The sequence below is a fragment of the Ranitomeya variabilis genome, chromosome 3, assembly GCF_051348905.1.
Source record: "Ranitomeya variabilis isolate aRanVar5 chromosome 3, aRanVar5.hap1, whole genome shotgun sequence".
Lineage (NCBI taxonomy): Eukaryota > Metazoa > Chordata > Amphibia > Anura > Dendrobatidae > Ranitomeya > Ranitomeya variabilis.
The window spans coordinates 325671826-325694561 of record NC_135234.1 but is presented as its reverse complement, the minus strand read 5'-3'; the positions used below and the strand labels follow the sequence as shown (position 1 = coordinate 325694561).

The 22736-nt window shown below is 42.2% G+C and overlaps 1 protein-coding gene across 8 annotated transcripts in view; it reads right to left on the bottom strand.

The window, feature by feature from the left end:
• The window catches only part of PTPRU (protein tyrosine phosphatase receptor type U), a 249566-nt gene that overhangs the window by 75872 nt on the left and 150958 nt on the right, over positions 1-22736 (bottom strand). For 4 of the 8 annotated variants that reach the window (XM_077295770.1, XM_077295772.1, XM_077295777.1 and 1 more), the window contains 11 exons: positions 19277-19386; positions 14814-15015; positions 7755-7857; positions 5067-5340; positions 4896-4932; positions 4514-4652; positions 4325-4354; positions 3380-3531; positions 2949-3139; positions 2475-2544; positions 2298-2386 (listed from right to left, as the gene is read on the bottom strand). In XM_077295770.1, coding sequence (XP_077151885.1) covers positions 2298-2386; positions 2475-2544; positions 2949-3139; positions 3380-3531; positions 4325-4354; positions 4514-4652; positions 4896-4932; positions 5067-5340; positions 7755-7857; positions 14814-15015; positions 19277-19386 — 1397 coding nt within the window. The remainder of the gene's footprint in view (positions 1-2297; positions 2387-2474; positions 2545-2948; positions 3140-3379; positions 3532-4324; positions 4355-4513; positions 4653-4895; positions 4933-5066; positions 5341-7754; positions 7858-14813; positions 15016-19276; positions 19387-22736) is intronic. The other 4 variants (XM_077295771.1, XM_077295773.1, XM_077295775.1 and 1 more) reach the window with 3 other exon arrangements.

Here is a 22736-nt window from a genome sequence, read left to right as displayed (position 1 = left end):
TCAATAGTCATCTCATTATCATCATAGGCAGGATTACAAAACCACACATCACACCAATCACATTAGGTGATGGATACAGCTCACTTCCTCTTCCTCCATGTACACTGACCTCTGGACAGAACAGAGCATGCATAGAAAACTTTCCTGTGCAAGTCAATGAGTCAGATACTGTCTACTTCTTTTCATAGTCCATGTGACTGCTGTAAAATATATCTCTAAAATGCTGTTAACAGATGCTAAGACAAAGTGGCAGCTCCAATATTTATGTGCAAATCAAAATTGATTAAGAAAAAATATGTATCACTATTGGTTCAATTATTTAAAATACCATATTTGATGCATTCTCTCCAGAGACCTATGGTGCTGCAGGTAACTACTAGTGTCCCTGGGGCAAAGCAAATATGATTCTTACCTAATTAGTTCTTAAACTAAATGTTCGACCCCATAAAATAATAAAACCTATACTCCCGTGCTGGCGCCGTTCCAGCAGGTTTCGGCTCCCCCTCTCCCCGGGTGCCCAATCAGCACTGGCTACACTGTCTCCGCCTTCATGCAAACTGAACATGAAGAGGAAGCCACGGATCAGCTGCAGTTCAGTTTGTCAGAAGGCGGAGACAGTGAAGCCAGTGCTGATTGGACGCTTGACATCATGTGTCATTCCACGGCATCACAGCCCAGGACTGCGAGTGCAGACACCACTGGAACAGTGCCGACACGGCATGGGAGATGAGTATACGCTTTATTTTCGTGGGGCCTAACATTTAGTTTAAGAAGTTGTCCTAGTAGTGGCAACTACCTTTAGGAGGAAACAACCATTTGTTTACACACACTTATGAAAAGTTTATATATCAGCATTGTCCAGATTCCATTTTTACACCAAAGGCCGAACATTTAGCAAAAAATAAAACCTTTAAAGTGCCAATGTCCTTTCAGGTGAATTTGAAGCAGCATGTCTGTGTCTGTGTCTGCATTTGTCTCTCTGAAGATAGAAGTTTACCAGTGAAGATATTTTATCTTGACTTTCGATTTAAGAAACATTAAAACAGTTACTATTTAAGAATTGAGTAGAGAATTTTCCTTAAGTGGTTGGTCACCAGTGCCCTATTTTTTTCTTTTACTTGAATGCATATATTTTTGTTTAAAATAATAATATTTGCAATTGTGCTTTTACAAAAATTGTTTGTTTTCTATAGCCTTTGTATTGTGCTGTCTATTGCTGGCTGCAGAATGGGTTATCTGAGAATCTGTCAGGCAATTCATTCTTTAAGTCTGACTTTTTTGAGCTCCTCTTAACTGATTTATGAGTCTGACTTTTTTGAGCTCCTCTTAACTGATTTATGACCATAGAACACATCTAGCTTGAATGGGCAAGGAAATAAAATCTATAAAAGCAACATTTTGCTAGATTTTTAATAAAACTAAATTGAATAAAATATTTTTTGCCCAAAAAATATATTACGGTAAATGAAATTAATGAAAAAAAAAATTGTTCGCAAGGGAGAACAACCCCTGTAACGAGCGTTTCAGCAGAATGTGTGTGTCCGCCTTTAGTTCCTCCCTGCTCCTCCTCATACTCTCTCTATAGAATCTAGAATGAGTGGGAAATATCATCTGCTATCTCAGTAAAGCAAAAAACTGTTTTCACCGAAAAGATTATAACCATGAATTTAGTGTGAAAGATCAAAGAGGTGAAAGAAACAGATTTCTCCAATAAGATACATTGCAAGCCAATACATGGTATTATAAAATTTGTTATTTCAATGTGCACTTATGAAAAAAGTACAACTAACAGATGCTCTTTAACTAGGAAATAAATTCCAGCAATTCTATTCCCTTCTAATGTATAATTAGCCATACGCATAAAACAGCTGACATCTATTCTCACTGACCACCTCATAAACATGCATTTATTTCAATAGGAAAAGGGAGAGAAATTGCTCCTAGACATATCTAGCGGTAACTAGCCTGTGAGCAAAAAAAAGGGCCAAATATGATCCTTCCCCCATCATCTGCCATTAGGTGGAAAGCTTAGAGGCACCAGTAGTGTTGGCAGATCTCCAGGCATTTATATATACATATATGTACAACAAATTATAGGGGCCTCCAATTAATAGGGGCCTCCCTTCTATGTCCATTAAGGCACACAATAATATAGGCAGCTGTGCCATGTACCGATATTCACTTTCACTATAGTAAACACGCTGCATTCATTTCTAGGTGTCTTAATCTGGTATGTTAATGCACGCCATCACGATACGTACTTAGGATAAGCTATGTTATGTATGTCGTCTACTCACATCAATGTAATTGGCATTGATTTCTTCGGAACTGCATTCTGCCTGTAGAGGATGGAGTCTAACACGGTGCCGCTCATCTGAAAGCAGAACTGTAGGATATGTAACAAATAATTGTCCATTCAGAAATTGTAAGTCCATATGTGTATGACAAGGCAGAGGTCGTAAAGAGCCACTTACAATTTGGTGGTGGCTCTTGTCTTCCTTTGCTTTTGTCCTTCTTCTTAGACACATCCCAATCAAAAAAACTCTAATGCAGAAAGAACACAGTTTGAATCAAAAATGGATGGAGAATGAAGCTTTGTCTGCCACATATATTAGAAATTTCAACATTAGGAAAACAAATCACTGTACAAACGTTTTAAGACTATTTCACATCAGCATGATTCACTTATTACATGCACAAACGTAGAAGGCACATTCTCCCGAGCATAATATGACCAAAACAGATATTCTCATTCTGTGAAAAACATGGATAAGCATCCCCTGATATTTTATCATTCTGTGTAAAGGGCAAGAAAGGAAAGACTAAAAAAGTGCATTCACACAATAAAGAGAACATAATACTATCCTTTTCATTCTTTTTATTACACCCATAATTTGGAATTAATTCTTAAATGAAATTATGTCAAAGGACAAGGTCAAAGCTGTTACCTCATATTCCTGTTTGAACCCATAACCCTCTGCCACTTTCATCTGGTTAATGTGTTGAAGTAGGTCTGCCACCCGTACTGCTGGGTGTAATTGTCCTGTGTGGTATGGCGATCCTTTCCTACCATTATTTCTTCTTGGAGATCCTCCTAGAAGACTGCTTGATTCTGTCACAGATCCAACACGTGGTTCGCCTGAGGAAAATGAAGGATCATTAATATTAGTTTATTTTTGCTATCTATACATTATACATTGTTCTCCTGTATTTATAAATTATTATAATGGAATTTAGATTTCCAGACTAACAACACGTTAATGACTATATAAAGTATAAGTACAGGTACAGTCTTACTGCAAAAAATTGGATAATGAATATAGATCACCTAAGAAGAAACCCAACATGGCAAAAGCATGCAGACAGTCCATTTTCATACCTCGAGAACCATAATTGTGCAAAAATGTTAAGGCTGCCTCATCCTGTAGTAACTTGGGTTGATCTAAGATCTTGGAGTGTTCCCTAGTGGCTCCTGTGCAAGCGTTTTCATGCCGTACTGGCAAAGCAGACTTAGCCAGACTTACTGGTTTGCTGAAAGAAAGAAAAGGTATAAATCACAATTAAGATCTATCCTTATATAATCAAGATGATTAACTCAAATAACTATATATAATATTTGGGCTATACGCACAGTACATAACAGAACTGCCATTTTTTTTTTGGTTATACGTGTGTAGAATACTGTAGAGCAGATTTGTGGAAACACCACAAATAAGGCTTGTCTATGAAACAATAAGATCTCAGGTGAAGTTTTAATATCTAAAGTTGAGATTTCCTCTTAAAGTATAAAATAAATCTCCGTACATATATTACGGACGCACTGTGTGTGATAGTTCTTAAAAGGGCTTCCACGGACAGGTAAGAGGCCAGAGAACAGGTATGAAGAGAATGGTCCAGAATCTGCATTAATACCAGGAGGTCCGGAACAGGAGCAGAAACATCAGGTAAAAAGGTTCTCAAGATACTGGCCAAAGTCAAGAACAGGAATCAAATAACAGATTAGAGGCTGTCGATCATGGTAAACCAGGTCTAGCAGGGCTGATAACTGGCAACTAGTGGTAGAAAGTCAAGGGATAGTGTACATAGTGTCAGCACTGCTCAGGGCTCTCAGAAGGGAGTTAATGAGATAACACAGTTAGGTGATAACCCCAAGTTCCCTGTCTGTACAACACCACTAGTCCCAGAATAATAACCCAAGCTGCTGTACTGTCCCCCAGCAATACCCATAACAAAGGCAAAGTGCAGTCTGGTGACAGAGTAAGAGACAGAAGAAATGAACATAGAAGAGGATGCAGCAATATAAGAGTTTTATTGTCATACTCACGGATAGTAAGCATAAGAAAACTGTGTTCTTCTGCCAGCGATAGAGAAAAGAAGCAAATTGTGAGCTATCCTTTTAGTCAATAACTGGTGTAAATAAATCTTACAAAATAATATTGTGACAAAAAAATTTTTCCCCAATTTTTGAATCATTATTTAAAATCTTTTGATTGGGAGTGACTAAGTTCCTTACCCCTTGCGAACAATAAGAATTACAGCACCAAGCAGAATGATAAACACAACCAGACCGCCGGCACAAATTCCTAGTACAAGCCCCATCTCTTCCGAATGTTGAGGAGCCATAGAGAACCGGTGACTGTCCTTACAAGGTGCTGAGAAAAAAGAAAGAAAAGTCAGGGCTCAATTAGGGTAACTAAGAAAGATTAACAACTGACTGGCAGACTATGGGTAGAAGGGTTCATAGAGAAAGGTAGTGGGGTTATCGTTAAAAAATCCATAACACAGAAGCAAATACAACGTACGCAAAAAGAGTTATAAAACACGTAATAAATGAATGAACAAATTAATGCTATTTAATAATATGCAAGAGGACACAGACATATCTAAGTGTTTACCTTTCCTGGCAATCCTAACACAATTTAGACGTGTTTCCTATGGGAAAAAAAGATAGTTAATGATAGCTAAATCCTTTGCCATAAATCCTCTGTTTACCCTTCCCTAAAATACTTGACAAGCACACCATAGCCCATAAAAGTGATCGTCTCACTATTTTCAGAAATTCTTACCCCACGATGATGGCTAGCTGCCTGTAGGTAGATAAGGTAGCCTTTTCGAGGATCCAAGGGTGGATTCCAGTAACCTCCATAGCTGCGATTATCCCCTACAATAAAGGGGGTATCTCGAGGCAAGTCACTCGGTGGAAGTTCTGCTCCTACATAACTGGTTGATCCTTCCATCTCAGCTTCCTCATAACCACCAGCTCCAGGGAAACAGCCAGGAACTGCAAGTTCACGTCTAGCTCGACTGGAGCTTTCCCCTTCAACCAGAACCTGGTAAAAACTGCATGGGAAGGTGTAATGACATTGTTATAGTGGGTTAGATATACAGTGCCTTGCGAAAGTATTCAGCCCCCTGGAACTTTTCAACCTTTTCCCACATATCATGCTTCAAACATAAAGATACCAAATGTAAATTTTTGTTGAAGAATCAACAACAAGTGGAACACAATTGTGAAGTTGAACGAAATTCATTGGTTATTTTACATTTTTGTGGAAATTCAAAAACTGAAAAGTGGGGCGTGCAATATTATTCGGCCCCTTTACTTTTAGTGCAGCAAACTCACTCCAGAAGTTCATTGTGGATCTCTGAATGATCCAATGTTGTCCTAAATGCCTAATGATGATAAATATAATCCACCTGTGTGTAATCAAGTCTCCGTATAAATGCACCTGTTCTGTGATAGTCTCAGGGTTCTGTTCAAAGCACAGAGAGCATCATGAAGACCAAGGAACACAACAGGCAGGTCCATGATACTGTTGTGGAGAAGTTTAAACCCGGATTTGGATACAAAATTATTTCCAAAACTTTAAACATCCCAAGGAGCCCTGTGCAAGCGATCATATTGAAATGGAAGGAGTATCATACCACTGCAAATCTACCAAGACCCGGCCGTCCCTCTAAACTTTCATCTCAAACAAGGAGAAGACTGATCAGAGATGCAGCCAAGAGGTCCATGATCACTCTGGATGAAATGCAGAGGTCTACAGCTGAGGTGGGACAGTCTGTCCATAAGACAACAACCAGTCATACACTGCACAAATCTGGCCATTATGGAAGAGTGGCAAGAAGAAAGCCATTTCTCAAAGATATCCATAAAAAGTGTAATTTAAAGTTTGCAACTGAATGGTTCACAAATAAACGTATCCAGGTGTTAGAATGGCCAAGTCAAAGTCCAGACCTCAATCCAATCGAGAATCTGTAGAAAGAGCTGAAAACTGCTGTTCACAAACGATCTCCATCAAACCTCACTGAGCTCAAGCTGTTTGCCAAGGAAGAATGGGCAAGAATTTCAGTCTCTCGATGTACAAACCTGATAGAGACATACCCCAAGCAACTTGCAGCTGTAATCACAGCAAAAAGTGGCGCAAAAAAGTATTAAGTTAAAGGGGCCAAATAATATTGCACGCCCCACTTTTCAGTTTTTGAATTTCCACAAAAATGTAAAATAACCAATAAATTTTGTTCAGCTTCACAATTGTGTTCCACTTGTTGTTGATTCTTCACCAAAAATTTACATTTGGTATCTTTATGTTTGAAGCACGATATGTGGGAAAAGACTGAAAAGTTCCAGGGGGCCGAATACTTTCGCAAGGCACTGTATCTATTTCATCAATATACTTTTTTTTAACTTTTTTAGAAACCGGACATTTTGCTTTATTCCCAACCAGGCAGATTTTCAATTTTTTTCGTACAGCAAGTTTTAAGAGCTGTAAAAAAAAAATTTTCTTTTTTGCATATTCAAATGGTGTTTGCCTCTTTTTTTTATCTTTACTGCTATCAGATGGAAAATTAAACAAAAGCAGATACATTAATTTTTCACATTTATATGACCACAGGGAACCACTAAAACATTTTAATTTGTGTTCTCCTTTCTATGAAAATTATTTGTGTATATTGAACATATATTTTATTTTGATTGAGGTGGGTCTAGAAACAGCGATTCGGGTTGGCAGTGGATTTCTTTTTTTTTTAAATTAATTTTTTTTTTATTTATTTCACACATCCCCCATAAGTTCATGAAAAAGACTTTTGCGGTACATTTCAACATTATTTCTTTATATTATTTGCATTGCTGATTTCACCCAATAATTGGGACTGGTAGATTGATCAGAGTTACAGAGAAAATTCAGGCTACTGTTTCAACAGCAAAGCTGATCTGGGTGTACTAGGACCAAGCAGCTACTGCTCTTTTGCAGCATCTGGCGGTCACATTACTGCTGGGTCAGAAGGAGGAAGCTCTGTTAGTGCTTATCACTCCATACAAACAGCGATTGATCAGTGATGTGTACACAGCGATAAAGAAGGGAAGGTAATATACCATCTCTGCCTTCTTTATGGGGAGTCTGGCTGTGTCTGACAGCCGACTTTTCCCTCCTGCAGCCACATGAATTGAGCAGCTGCTTACTTTGCAGTACAATTACGCTGCAGAGATAGTTGCAGACCGCTTGGACTTTCACAGTCTTTGTGTGGTCCGAAAATAGTTAACCTAACTCCTTGGAAATGATATAGATGATGAAAACAAAAAAAAAATCTAGTATATGGGAAAATAGGTAATAAGGGAATAGGTCAATCACAGAGTGACCTAAGCATTGAATTACATCTCGCCATAAAAAGAAATCCTGCTGGGATGCCTGGCACAAATCTTTCTTTCCCAGTACCATAGCTGTAATAAATGTATGCACATTATAAGTCACCTCACAGGGGATCCTCTTCCTTGCGCAGGTCTTAAGAGAACAGTTATAGTCTGATCCGTCTCAGCAATTGGAGCAGGTAGGTCTCTGTAGTCAAATGCAGGAGCTAAAGAATATATAATTTACATTCCTAAAAATTTATAGAAAACATCTTGATAAAGCAAAAATTGATCTATGCTAAAAAAGAATGTAGTCTAAGTTAAAGCCTTTAGACTCTAAAACAGTGTATTTGTATTTAAAAAGCAATATAAAGATATGTCTGAGGATTAATTACAACTCATAGCACAGAAATTATTAATTGGCATCAGCCATCTCGTTGGCATTTATAAGCCAAATACATTATTTTTCAGGACCACTGTGTGTTTTCTAATAGTGTTGCAAATAAATAATTGGAATAAGCTATCTCTTTGCCATTTCTAGACCAAAGAAATATTTTTTCGTAACTGGTGTGTGTTTTCTAGAAGTCTGGGCAATAAATAATTGGCATCAGTCATTTTGTTGCCATTTATAGGCCAAAGAAATCATTTTTCAGGACCGCTTTGTGTTTTTTAGTAGTCTGGGAAATAAATAATTGGCATTAATCATCTTGCTGCTATTTGTAGGACAAGCAAATAATGTTTCTATTTTTCTGTACCACTGTGTCTTTTCTAGTAGTGTGGTAAATAAATAAATCTCAGCAGATATCTCTTTTCCATTTGTAGGTCAAACAAATAATTTTACTGTACCGCTATATCGGTACGAGCAGTGTTTCGAAAAAAGATTTCTACTCTGAAGCTGTGTTTTAGGAGTAGTGTTTCTTTTAAAAATTCTACTCTGTAGCTGTCTCTTTCCCATTTGTGGGCCAAAAAAGTTGTTTTACCGCTGTGTCAATACGAGTAGTTTCTAAAAAATGTTTATATTCTATAGCTGTGTTTTGGCAATAGTGTATCTACAAAAATCTACTCTGCAGTCGTGTTTTTGTGAGCAAGGTATTTAGAAATTTTTGGACTATGCAGCTGTCTCTTTCCCATTTGTGAGTAGAAAATAATTTTATTCTACTTTATTTTTATTCTATTTTATTTTATTCCCCATGTCTATACGAGTAATATTTTTCTTTAAAAAAAAATTCTACTCTGCAGTCTTCTTTTTGTCTAAAAAAAAATTCTAGTATGTACCTGTGTCTTTCCCATTTGTGTGCCAAAAAGCCTCTGTGTGGACTATGCCAAAAAGCCTCTTTGTTCCTTCTTTATCGAAAAGCCTGTATGTGTACTGTGTCAAAAAACCTTTGTTTATACTTTTCCATAAAGCCTCTGGGAGTACTGTGCCAAAAACCACAGTTTCAACTTTAGCAAAAAGCCTCTGGGAGTACTGTCCAAAAAGCTTCTGTATGTACTACACCAAAATAGGGAGCATATCAGATGGCGGTGCTGGATTTTGCAACCTGCTAAGTAAGGTTTCCCTCTTTTCTGCCATGATAATCGTTTCCTACTGAGGTGCTGCCAGTGCCCCAGCTGCATTGGCAACTTAATTCTCCTCTGCCTTGTGCTTCCAGTGAGCCCTGCTGTCAGATGATGATGATGTCAGTAGTGCATCTACCAGCGTGCACTTGTGTCCCTGCTGTTTCTGATCTTGCTCTAGTGACGGAAGTAAGAATGGCACGTTGTACTTATAACAGTGATCCAGAAGGTTGGACACTCAGTAATCAGCACTTGTAACAATCTGGGCAACTCAGCGGTCATTGTGCAGGAACAGCAGCATGTATTGCCAGGCTGCCCAGAGGAAAAGACAAGCTGTCCAAGACTGTCCCCTGACTGGACATTTGTTTACTTGGTCGCTTTTGATACAGGAATCAATCTTCTAAAGGTACCTTCACACTAACCGACTTTGCAGCGATAACGATAGCGATCCGTGACGTTGCAGCGTCCTGGCTAGCGATATCGTTGTGTTTGACACGCAGCAGCGATCTGGATCCTGCTATGATATCGCTGGTCGTTGCTGAAAGTTCAGAACTTTATTTGGTCGTCAGATCGGCGTGTATCGTCGTGTTTGACACCAAAAGCAACGATGCCAGCGATGTTTTACAGTGGTAACCAGGGTAAATATCGGGTTACTAAGCGCAGGGCCGCGCTTAGTAACCCGATGTTTACCCTGGTTACCATTGAAAATGTAAAAAAACCAAACAGTACATACTCACCTTCTGCTGTCTGTCACACGTCCCTTGCCGTCTGCTTCCCGCACTGACTGTGAGTGACGTCACCGCTGTGCTCTGCTTTTACTTTACGGCCGGCAATCACAGTCAGTGCGGGAAGCAGACGGCAAGGGACGTGTGACAGACAGCAGAAGGTGAGTATGTACTGTTTGTTTTTTTTACTTTTACAATGGTAACCAGGGTAAACATTGGGTTACTAAGCGCGGCCCTGCGCTTAGTAACCCGATGTTTACCCTGGTTACCCGGGGACCTCGGCATCGTTGGTCGCTGGAGAGCTGTCTGTGTGACAGCTCTCCAGCGACCAAACAGCGACGCTGCAGCTATCGGCATTGTTGTCGATATCGCTGCAGCGTCGTTTAGTGTGAAGGTACCTTAAGACATGTGTAGACGCCTGGCCTGATTATGGTGTGAATGGTCCCAGCTCCTCCTACTTCTTGTCTTCCTCCTGTGTCAACTCCCTATCTATCATCGCCTGAAGCTTTGTTTTTCTAGGAGGCATAGAAGTGGGACAGTAACGATGATTATGTCGTCATTAACACTGACCATGTTCGTGGAGTACTCAAAACTGCATAACACAGCAAACATTCCGGATGGAGGCCTGCTCGTTGGTCTTGAAATGATTTTGTTGCACAGAGTGACTCACTCGTGCCTGCTGCAGCTCAAACCCAACTATCGTGTGCTTCTACTCTCACAGTCTTTCCAGCATATTCAAGGTAGAGTTCCACCTTGTGGGTATGTCGCATATGAGGTGGTGAGCGGAAAGGCAGAAGTGAAGCTGCAATCCAGACAGGCGAGCAACATCAGGGTGAGAATTCCGAAAGATGGCACAGACGGCCCACACTGTCAGCAGCAGTTCTGACATATCTTTGTAATTTTTAAGGAAGCTCTCCACCACTAAATTCAGAACATGTGCCAGGCAAGGGATGTGTGTCACACCGGCTATTTCCAGAGCTCCTTGGAGATTTAGCCCATTATCGCACACCACCAGGCCAGGCTTGAGGTTCATGGGCATCAATCAATCTGTTCTTTGATCCCCATCCAGAACTCCTGCGAGGTGTGGGATTTTTTCCCACAAACAGTTGATTTTCGTAACAGCCTGCTGTAGTTTCCCCCTGACTGTGCTGAAGTTGGTCACGCAGGTGTTTCGTTGACCGGATCATGAAGAGGCAGATGAGCAGGCAGTGGAGGAAGAGGAGGCAACACGGACAGAAAAACATCCAGCAATCCTCGGTGGTGGGTAGGACATGCACCAAAATGCTTTCCACCTCAGGCCCAGCTGCCTCTACATTTACCCATTATGCAGCTAGGGAGATATTATCTGCCTTATCAAACAGTTGATGACTTATCTGATTTATCCTCTGATAGACTAACTTACAGGACAAGTCTTGCAGAGATTGGAAAGTACCAATTTCAATTCTTCCAATTTATGTGTAATAGTAAGAGCAATCAACCAGTGACATTCATGTAACATATGAATCATTTCTGCTTGTCTTAGCTACAATTGATTGATATGTACAAATCTTTCCCTGAACCAGGTGATAATACACAACAAATGTGTAGGTGCAATATTGCTCCCCATAGCAATACCACATAACTGTTTAGAAAGCTCCACTATCACCTGTGGAGGTCCACCTTGTGGGCACATCACACATGGGGCAGGGAGCAGGAAGTCAGAAGTGAGGCTGCACTGCAGACAGGCAAGCAGCAGGATGAGAATGCCAAAAGTGCGCACACACTGTACATAGTTTCTGACAGGATGAGGAGACAGTGGAGGAAGCAAAGAAGTAGTAGGAGGAGGGAGGAAGCAACATGGACAGAGAAAAGACTAGAGGTGCAGGAGCAGCCAACTTAATGGCTAGGGGCCGGCCTTGGCACTTTTGCACCTTACTCCCTTGCTTGCTGTGAAGCTGGGGCAGCGTGACCACCACCTCTTTCTCCAAACTGCTCAAGTCAATCGGATGGCCTTGACTCCATGTGGGGTCTAGGACCTCATCGTTCCCTATTGCATCATCACACCTCTCTAGTTTGTCTGTAACTCTGCTGCCCTACAAATCAACTTCTGTCCTCGCTACTCCCCCGTGTTTCACCTCTGGAAATCCCTTCATTGTCTCCCAATTCCACAACATATCAACTTCAAGCCAGTAACACTGACCTACAAAGCCGTCCATAATCTTTCCCCCACCACATAATCTCTGGTCCTCTCAAGACCTCCTTCTTTCCTCCACAATCGTATGTTCCTAATCCAACCTCATCCAATCGCCTGCAATTCTTCTCCTGAGTATCCCCCAACCTGTACAATTCCGTGGCCCAACACATTCGATTATCCCCTACATTCAGAACTTTCAAGCGCAACTGAAAAATCCATGTTTTCAGAACAGCTTACAGCCTGCATTGACCCCACTGCCACCTCACCAACACCAGAGCTGCTGCAAGCTCTGAACCTACTGTCTCCTTCCCCGTTATCCTGTAGAATGTAAGGTCGCAAGGGAAGGGTCCTCTCGCTTTTGTACCTGTCTGTCACTATTAGTTTGTTTATTGCCATTTCTATTTTTGTTTTGTATGTAACCCCTCCTCATATTAGCACTAAGGAATCAATGGTGGTATAAAAATAAATAATAATAATATTCACCCGCATGATGATCCACCCAGTCTTCACCCCTGCTCTCCTTGCAGGTGTCCACACAGCAGAAAGCTGCATCAGTTGGCACCAGTGTTTCCTCATAAGCATCATCAAAGATGTACTGTGGTGGTCCAATGATCATTTGCACTACCCCTCCCACGTACTCATCCTCCAACAGAACAAGTAGTTGGGCATCAGTGCACTCAATCTCTTTGAATTGTGGGGCAGGACCAGGTGGATGGCCCATGAAACCACAGCCAGCAGAGTCATCAAAAAGCAGAAGTAACTGCTGCATGACTTGGAGCTCAGACTGCTTGCCTGATTTGCAAGGGGGTCAGGTGGAAGACAGATGCCCATGGGCTGCAGATGCAAAATCTGCGCTTTCATCAGGGGACTGGTTGAAAGACAAAGCAAAGGTACTGAAGGCACTCTCAGCCAGCCAATCCAAAACCACCTCTACTTGTTCTGGCCTCACCGTTCATCCAACCGTACTCGGGCCTATGAAATTACACAAAACGTTCTGTCATCTGCATGCACCAGAGGAAGGTGTTTTATTTGGACACGTAGCAGACACAGGTCGACTATGCCCTCTGTCTACCTGCAGCAGCTACATCACCACCACCAGCAACAACTCCTATTTGACGCTCTCCTTATTGTTTTCAGCCCAAAAAATTGCAGCATATTACATGGCCTGTATACAGAGTGAGAGTGGTAAGCAGATTATTACACTCCCTGTTTTCAGAGTATCCCCCGAAAAATAAATAAATAATAAAAAAAAACACTGCTGGCTACTTCTTCCTACTCTGCCTCTACCACCTACACCACCACCTCCTCCTCAACACCCTGCTCCACTTGGACCTTACCTCCTGGTTCAAGATTGTAATTTTTCATTTTATTTTATTCTATGTTATTTTAAGACATTTTAGTATCCAGATTTGTTTGCAGGGCAATTGTCCTGCTCTTATCTCCATTTGGATTTCTTTTGCAGTCCCTAGCCCTTATTATCACCATTTTACAGCCATTTTAAAGCACCAAAGTTCAGGTCCCCATTGACTTTTATTGGGTTCAGTGTCAAGACCACATAAAAAATAAACATGAAATGAAATGATACCCAACAATAGTTCAGGTGTCACTAGATGCTGTTATCAGTCACACATTGGACCCTTCAAAGTTTTTTTAAAAAAAGTACGAGTATACAAATGGAATAATCTCAGCCATTTAGTTGATTCTGCTGGGGGATCCATAGAATGAAGGGATCAATGTGTGCCTTATGATTCACACATGGTCTTTTTTTCAATAGAAAGGATCAATGTGTGCCTGATAACAGCACCTAGTGACACCTGAGCCACTGGTTATGTGGTCTGGTTCCATTGAAGGGATTAGTATATCTCATAATAGCCCCTAATGACTCCTGAACCAGTGTTGAGTGTCATTCTTCTCTTATTGTATTCCCATGTGGAAGATATATTAGACAAATAGATATTGGAGTATGACCATTGTTGTCCTCTTCACTGGATGTGGCTACTCTCATATAGATACCTGACATCCGCGTAAATACTAGTGTTAATTTTAACTCATATCAGATCAATAGGTGTGTGTCCAAAAGGATAACCCCATTTACAAGAGGATACCTCCGCTTTTCTCCACTGATCAATGGTTTATTCACCATTTTAGTGTTTTTGTGACCATTTTTTAATTCATACTTATAAAAAGTTATGTTTTAACACCTCTCACTTTACGACTGTGTTCCATACAGTTTATTTGTACCACTATGTATAATCTAACAGTCCCATGGCATTGTTTCACATAAATAAAAATATACAATATAGATATAGACGTATGAATTTGTAATGGTGATTTCTCTACAGTTAGTGTTTTATGACTGTACAATAACACAGTATCACATATCTACATTGCCCTTTCATGGTACTGCTGCTTTGTTATTTGGGCCCTACTCAAGACTGCAACTGCCTCGTCTAGACCTGTAGTTACTCCCCTGTACACAGTCATTGAAAATCAATAGTTGGATACCATTATTTTATGGATTGCTAAGGTCATACCTTTTGTGTTGCTCAGGATAAGTACACACTGCTAAAAATGTCCAATTAGTGGATTCTACCATGACTCTTGTTAATCATTGTGATGAAGAACCCTTACCAAGACTTTTACCAAATGTTAGCAATAACTAAAACAGTCAAGTGGAAATTTGTGTAAAACTAATTTATTATATTGTGTAAAGCTGAACAACAAGTACCTGAAATGTTAGTGGTGAGCTCAGTAAGCGCACTCTGCCCATAGCCTTTATTATTACGTGCACGTACACTCAGTAGGTAGGTGGTTCCAGGGTGTAAGTTGCTAAGAAGGTGGGAAGTTTCATTTGGAGGCTTACAGATGGTTGAACGTTGGCCTGGAACACTCACCCCAGGGTCTGAAGACTCAATGATTTGGTAACTGAGCTGAAAACAAAAGCAGTAGTGCTGAAAAATCGATCTTTACATAGAGCAATTGCAAGAATATTATCTAAATGAAACAACAGCAAAGTATAAAGCCTAAATATCCAGTGGTTTATCTGAGCCAGGTTATGTCAGAGGCTACAAACCAGCAACACAAGTTGAGCAGCCAAATATCATATTATGCCACTGTTACATCACAGCAAAGCGAAAGTAAATGGAGTTGATATTCCGACAAACAAGTTGCAAAAAATGGAATTTTTGCAACTTACCTTTACCGATGTGGGTTGAAAAACAACCCTAAATCATTTCCAATATGTTGCAATATAGCAGCCGCATACAGCAATTTTTGGCAGTACAATGTAATAGTAGTAATACTGTTTCTGAAACAATCACAATCTTAAAGGGATCCTGTCATGCTGAAAAAGGTATCCGATTTGCAAGCAGGATAGTATAACACAGGAGGAGCAGATCAGACTGATATATATTTTTGGTGGAAAGATTCAGTATAACTTGAATTTCATTCATTGAAATCCCTGATGTTTGCTTGTATATGAGTCCAATGGGTGGTTCTATTCAGATATTGACAATCGTCCCTGTATGATGACTGTGCATGCTTTCAAGCTCTAGTAGGACCGCCCACTGGACTCATACATAGAAACACCAGTGATTTCAATGAATAAAACACAAGTGTGGAGACACTGCATTGTATCTTAATTAGCCAGATGACTATTTTTAGCAAACCATGAAGAATAGACTGCTATCTGTAATATTGACTTATAACTTGACATTTGATGTAATAATTTGCCCTTATCCTTGATGACTAGTAATGTTTACTGATATGCTAATTACAATTGTCTAGGCCAGGTAGTTTGTTGAAATTCCAAGCAGAGTAGGAAAATCTATGCAAATAGATTACATAATCAAACAATGCAACTTGGTCATCACCATTCCTCCCCTTATTTGTGATGTTGGATTGAAGGACACTTGTTAAGTATAAAAAGAGGTTACATGCCTCTATAGAGATAGACACAGAGAGAGAGAGAGACAGCCAGAAATTCTGACAAGACGTCCAAAACATCTAGGGACTCTACCGGACTGCAGCCAATACATCATGGCTCCATCACGAGGGACATGGCTCTATCATTCTCCAGGAAACAAACTAGGGGACCTCGGCCCTGATTGGAAGAATACAGATCTGCTTCACTGACCATCGCTGAACCATGGATATGTTTGGAGAAAGTCAGGATTGAGACCCGCTGGTCACCTGACTCCATGGAGATGTTCTGAGAAGCTAGGTTGTGACCCTGTGGTCAACTGGCCTTGTACCTGAACAGACTGTCATCTTCCTACGCTTGCCGTTACTTCCTCTCTGTGCAAGCCACAGGTAGGTTAGTCGACCCTGGGAGCTCTGAAGTAACAGCTGCCATTATCCCTGTGAGTCAGTGAAAGGGTGAGACTCTGTAAAGTGCACCATCTTGGGGTATTTTGCTGGGACTGTTCTATGTGTTATCTGCCTGTTGTGTGGTTCAATAAAGCATTGCCACACTGTTTTACCCTCACTGTTTTATGCCCACGTTAAAAGGAGAGCAGGTGTTTGGTGGGACGATCCCTGGTCCATGTGGTTTCGGCTAGTGGACCTGGGTGCCCGCTGAGCCCCCGTGTCTCCACAACAAGCTATACTAAATCTTCCATCAAACATTCTGTCTAGCATCTGCTTCTCTACATGATGCTGTCATCAGGTAGGACTGCGTGTATGTGACAGGTTACCTTTAATGGGATTTTCCACTATTTGACCCCTTTTCATGTGTCCTAACTATCAATTTTCTAATACACCATATACTCGAGTATAAGCCGACCAGAATATAAGCAGAGACCCCTAATTTTGCCACAAAAGACTGGGAAAACTTATTGACTTGAGTATAAGCCTAGGATGGGAAATGCAGCAGCTACTGGTAAATTTAAAAAATAAAAATAGATACCAATAAAAGTAAAATTGGTTGAGACATCAGTAGGTTAAATGTTTTTGAATATCTATATTGAATCAGGAGCCCCATATAATGCTCCATACAGTTCATGATGGGCCCCATAAGATGCTCCATACAAAATATGCCCCATATAATGCTCCATAAAGTTCATGATGGGCCCCATAGGATGCTCCATACAAAAATATGCCCCATATAATGCTGCACAAACGTTAATAATGGCCTCATAATATGCTCCATAGAATAATATGTCCCATATAATGCTCCATAAAGTTTGATGGCCTCATAAGATGCTCCATAGAATAATATGCTCCATATGCTGCTCCATAAAGGTTAATGGCCCCATAAGATGCTCCATAGTATAATATGCCCCATATGCTGCTCCATAAAGGTTGATGGCCCCATAAGATGCTCCATAGCATAATATGCCGCATATGCTGCTCCATAAAGGTTGATGGCCCCATAAGATGTTCCATAAAGGTTGATGGTCCTATAAGATGCTCCATAGCATAATATGCCCCATATGCTGCTCCATAAAGGTTGATAGCCCCATAAGATGCACCATAGCATAATATGCCTCATATGCTGCTCTATAAAGGTTGATGGCCCCATAAGATGTTCCATAGCATAATATTCCCCATATGCTGCTGCTGCGATTGAAAAAAAAAAAAAAAAGACATACTCACCTCTCATCGCTGGGCGCCGAGTCCAGTGTCCTGAACAGGCAGGACACCGGCGCGCTATGGGGGCCAGATGCCGAAGTCGCCACTGGCTCAGCTTTCGACACTAGTGATATTCACATGTCCCCGTTCCACCGCCGCACGCCGCTGTGTCTTCTGGGTCTCTGCAGTGACTGTTCAGGCAGAGGGCACGCACTAACCACGTCATCGCGCCCTCTGACCTGAACGTCACAGCCAGAAGATGCGGAAGACAGAGCCCGGCGGTGGAACGGGGACAGGTGAATATTGCATGGCTCACCCTCCCCCGTCATACTCACCCTCCTGGCGCGGTCCCTGCTTCTCCGATGGTCTCCGGCGCGTGTCGGCAGCTTGTTCCTGTGTTCAGCGGTCACATGGTACCGCGCATTAAAGTAATGAATATGCGATCCGCCTATGGGAGTGGAGTCGCGTCCATATTCATTACTTTAATGAGCGGTACCACGTGACCGCTGAACACAGGAATAGCTGCCGGCACCAGAGACCATCTGAGAAGCAGGGACGTGCAGGTGAGTATGATGTCACAGCCACCACTCCTGCCGCTCCCCTTCCCCAGCCGACCCCCAGGGACAATGATTCGAGTATAAGCCGAGAGGGGCACTTTCAGCCTAAAAAAATGGTCTGAAAATCTCAGCTTATAATCGAGTATATACGGTACTTTTATTACCTGCGCTGCTTCTGTGAGCACATCTCTGTGTAGGTCACATATTCCTCTACTGTCATTCAGGCTCTGTTACTTCACAACTGGGAGCTAGAATCAGACAAAATGAGAACAGCACGTCGTTGGTGGTGGCGGGGATTCCTTTCAATAAGTTTCAATGAGACCCACACAGAGAAGCGCTTACAAAAAGCAGCGGAGATGACAGAAGTATATTTGAAAATTGATTGTTAGGAAGAGTTAGGACACATGAAAAGGGGGAAAATTCCCAGCACATACTCTGAATGTATTCATAAGTTCCTATTGACCGATGTATACTAACAAAATGTACCTTTGCACATCTCTGGCAGGTATGTATATACATACTTTCTTTAGCTGTATTTGATACCAAAGTCGACAATGCAATTCAATACAACAGTATCTCACAACAAAAGTTTAACTGTAGGGTATCATTTTTTCATTATGTGAACCTATACAACACTATGTGGCTGTAAAGTGGCCTGTTAATACAGTATGTCACAGGCTTCCATGCAATGAAAGTAGTTTCAATCTTTACTGATGGCTGACTTTGATCTCCTTGTGAATAACCATACTCAAATGTAGCGAGCTGAATTTGTAGGTAGCATACCTGTACGTTTGTGATTTGTATTATTAAATTAATAATAAATAAATAATACATTTAATTTATTATTATAAATATATTAAATTATTAAATTAGTGTACAGGTAAAAATCCACTTCAGGCATGGATTCCTCTGGTATGGACCTTGTGATACTATGACAACAGCTTGCCATGGGTCCATTGCTTCTAGGGAAGAAAAGAGTTCCTATGCGAGTCACCATACCAAGTGGCAGTGTGTGCGCTGCCAAACAACTGATACTAGGATTGGGCTGTCATTGTAAGCCTACCTCGTATTGGGTGAGGATACCGTTAGGCTCAGTAGGTTCGTCCCAGGAGAGAACAGTAGCATCATCCAGTGGAGTGAGCACCAACGAGTCGGAAGGAATTCCTCCAGGCACTGAATGGTTTAAAAGAAAGTAAATTAGCAATAATATTGGTTCCTTAATAACAAATTTAGAACAGCAATGGATTAGTCACAAGCCAAATAAGCATATTAGTAGACAAAATTTAATATTTAGACTTTATATGGATTATTTGGGAACATCTTTGTTGCGATTATAATTTTTTATTATTATTTCTATCCAAGTACCAGAAGTGAATTTCTAATTGTACTGAGCAATTTCAATGCTGATACAAAGATAATATGTTATGTAATATAATATATAGTGCCAGGAAATCAATAGCTAATATCTAGATTTAATAGACAGATATCAATATTGATAGAATTTTATGATGCATGTGGAGCGCCCCCACACCGCCGCAGGGCCGAGGGGTACCCGGAGCCGGGCCTCTAGGTCTCAGTCCTGGGGTTGTCACGGTGGCTAGACCCGGTCCGTGGCCCTGTCTGTCAATGGGGGACGTCCGGTGCAATAAGTGGTGTAGTAACGGTGTAGCGGTGCAGTTGTGGGGTGCAGGTCGCGGTAAATAACGAGGACACCAGGTTGCAGTCTCTTTACCTCTTTACTGAAGCTCTCTGGGTCCTCAGTCCAGAATACGGCTCACCAGGCTGCGCAAGTCCGGCCGGTCCAATGGCACTTCCAGAGCTCTCCTTGCAGGTGGAAATCGGTGCCTTCCTTCTAGCGCTATGTGTTGCAGTCCTTCCCTGCTGTGCTTACGGAAAGTACCCCACAACTGTTGTGTCTGTTTCTCGTGTTCCCTCACAACAACTTAATTCGCAATGATCTTCCTCGTCCCTCCAGATACTATGGTAGGAACGCACCCGTATGACGGGGAGGCTCGGAGATCTTCCGGGACTCTATCTGCGCCCCTCTCCTGTTGGTACCCCCCTTTGCCTTCCTGGGTGATGCGTGAGACAGTCCGCCTAAAGCTAACTGCCCTGCCGTAGGTCTGAGGTATAGCTTGAAACTCTTTACCTGCTCGGCGTTCCGGCCACCGGTAGTGCGCCTCAGTAAGGTGCTGCCTCTTTCAGCACAACCCTCACTGGTATCTCCTTTCGCTTGACTTCGTTTCTCACTCAGCACAATCTATCTCGCTTCTAGTCCTTTCTTGAGTCCCGCCGCTTCCAGGAGCCTGCGCGGACCCGTTACGTTCTTTCAATGCCAAGCCTCTGCCAGGATCCCACCCCTGGCAGAGACCCTACAGTCTCTCCCTTCACAACACCCCCTGCCACAGGGTGTTGCTCCGTTCAATCCCGTCAGCGTTCTCTCTAACTTCCTGCCTGACCCCCAGTTTACCCACTATGGTGGGGAGTGGCCTAATGAATAGCACCCTTAGCTCCCCCCGGAGGCCCAGCTGTGAAATGTATTGGTGACTGTGATACCTGCTCAGAGAACTCCTTCCGTGCCATCGAACGCAGCATGGCCCCCCTTAGTGGCTGAACCATGCTACTGCAACGACCAGGACTCTGGGGCGCTGCACTCCCCCCTGGTTAAACACAGTACTCCGGGACTGGGAAGAAAAACAACAATACAGGTTAGCAAAAAGACATACAATTTTGTTGAGTGCAAATAACAATAAGTATACTTAAGTAGGCTTCCCTTTATGGGAGGTGAGGACACTTTTAACGTTACAAACATAATCAACATTATAAATTACAGAGCATAAATAACTTCTGTTACCCAACCGGGTATTCTACTTAGCGCAATTTTTAGAACAATAACTTAACATTGCCTTTAAGAAACTCACACTCTTAGTCTATCAAAGGCCTTCCTATAATCACATTATAAGGCATTTCAACTTTACATTCTCCTTCTTGTGAACCTGCAGGACCGCCTGTCCCTACGGCACCAGGCCTACTGCCTCTCCTTTCTTTTACAGGACCGCCCTGTTCAGCCAGGGCCTTCTGCCTTTCGCTACTATACACAGTATAGACATAACATTCCTTTCATTTAAAGAACTCTGAGCCCGCTCTACTCGGCTCCTTTAAGGACTCACTCTCTAACCCCTACGGGTTCACTCTCTGTCCTTAGTAACAAAGTAACTTTTCAATGGGGACGCGGGGTTTACCTTCTATCCTCACCTTCATTATTACTTCTTTTACTTTCAACTATGCAGGCTTCTACATCTACCCCTACGGGCTCTCTGCATCTTTCCTTTCCACAAAACATTATTCAGATTTCACATTTCAACAACTTCAACACATATAACTCGGCATGTAAAACAGTTACATTTTCTTTTTCAAGGCATCATTATCACATTACTGTTCGGTAACAGTATCTCTTTCAAATTTACTTCGTCACATCCCCTTTAAGAGGGGACCAAGTCTTTCTGAGGTAGCTCGTCTTCTCAGCCTACCAGCCCATGCAAAGGTTCCGGCATGGTATCTTCGCAAAGTGTCTTTCAAACAAATAGGGCAAATATCTTCGCAAAGTGTCTTTAACTCAAACAAATAAGGCAAATATCTTCGCAAAGTGTCTTCAACCAAAACCAGTAGGGAGCACCTTCAAGAAGGTGCAACTTCTTACAAGGGAGAGTTTGAATCATGCGCAGTTCATGATTTCTGCAGTTTTTTTAAACTTGTGCAAAACTTTGAGAACAACAACAGTGGCCCCGGGTCAACAAGGGGTCACCTTTAACCCTAAACGGGTTTAGCAGCAACTTAGAAGAACAGTAACTATGTACATTTTTCAATGGTATTACTTTACCGTTGAGATGTGGCGGGGGGTCTTCTCTCCGGCCTCACCAAACCAACAGATCGTTCTGGTGAGCCAGGGCGTCGTTCCGGTCCCAGCAGTGCCAGAATCCCCCGCTGGGAGATCCTCTTGGTCGGTAACCGTACACGTTCCCCCGGGGCACGGTGAGGTCGAGCTTCTGATGGTTCCGCGGGACCGGGCTCTGCAGCTTTCCTCGCCGGAGTATCGTCTTCCGGTGCTCCTGCAGCAGCCTGGAGGGCAACGCATCGCTGCACGCCTCGGGCTATCCAGCCCGTCTCACCCGCGGCCCTCCTCCACCGCGTGTAGGTGACAGCATCACCTGGCTCTAAGTTGCAATCAAACCTCCCGCTGCTTGGTTCCACCTCTATCCGATCCACACGGACCTGTAGTGGCTCCCCGATCTCCTGGATTATTCCCCGTCCGGACTGGGGATTGAAGGCCACCACTACACCCCAGTGCGACGGTGGGATCTCTGGGGGGCTTACCAGGTCAATCTGCTCAGCGGGCTGGGGCCGGCTCCGCCAGGCTGCCATCGGACGCCGGTAGTGTTCCGCATCCGGGATTATTTTCAAGTCCGGCGTCGGTGGTGTATCTTCGGATGCGGCCAGGTGGGAAGGAGCAAGGGACACTGGGG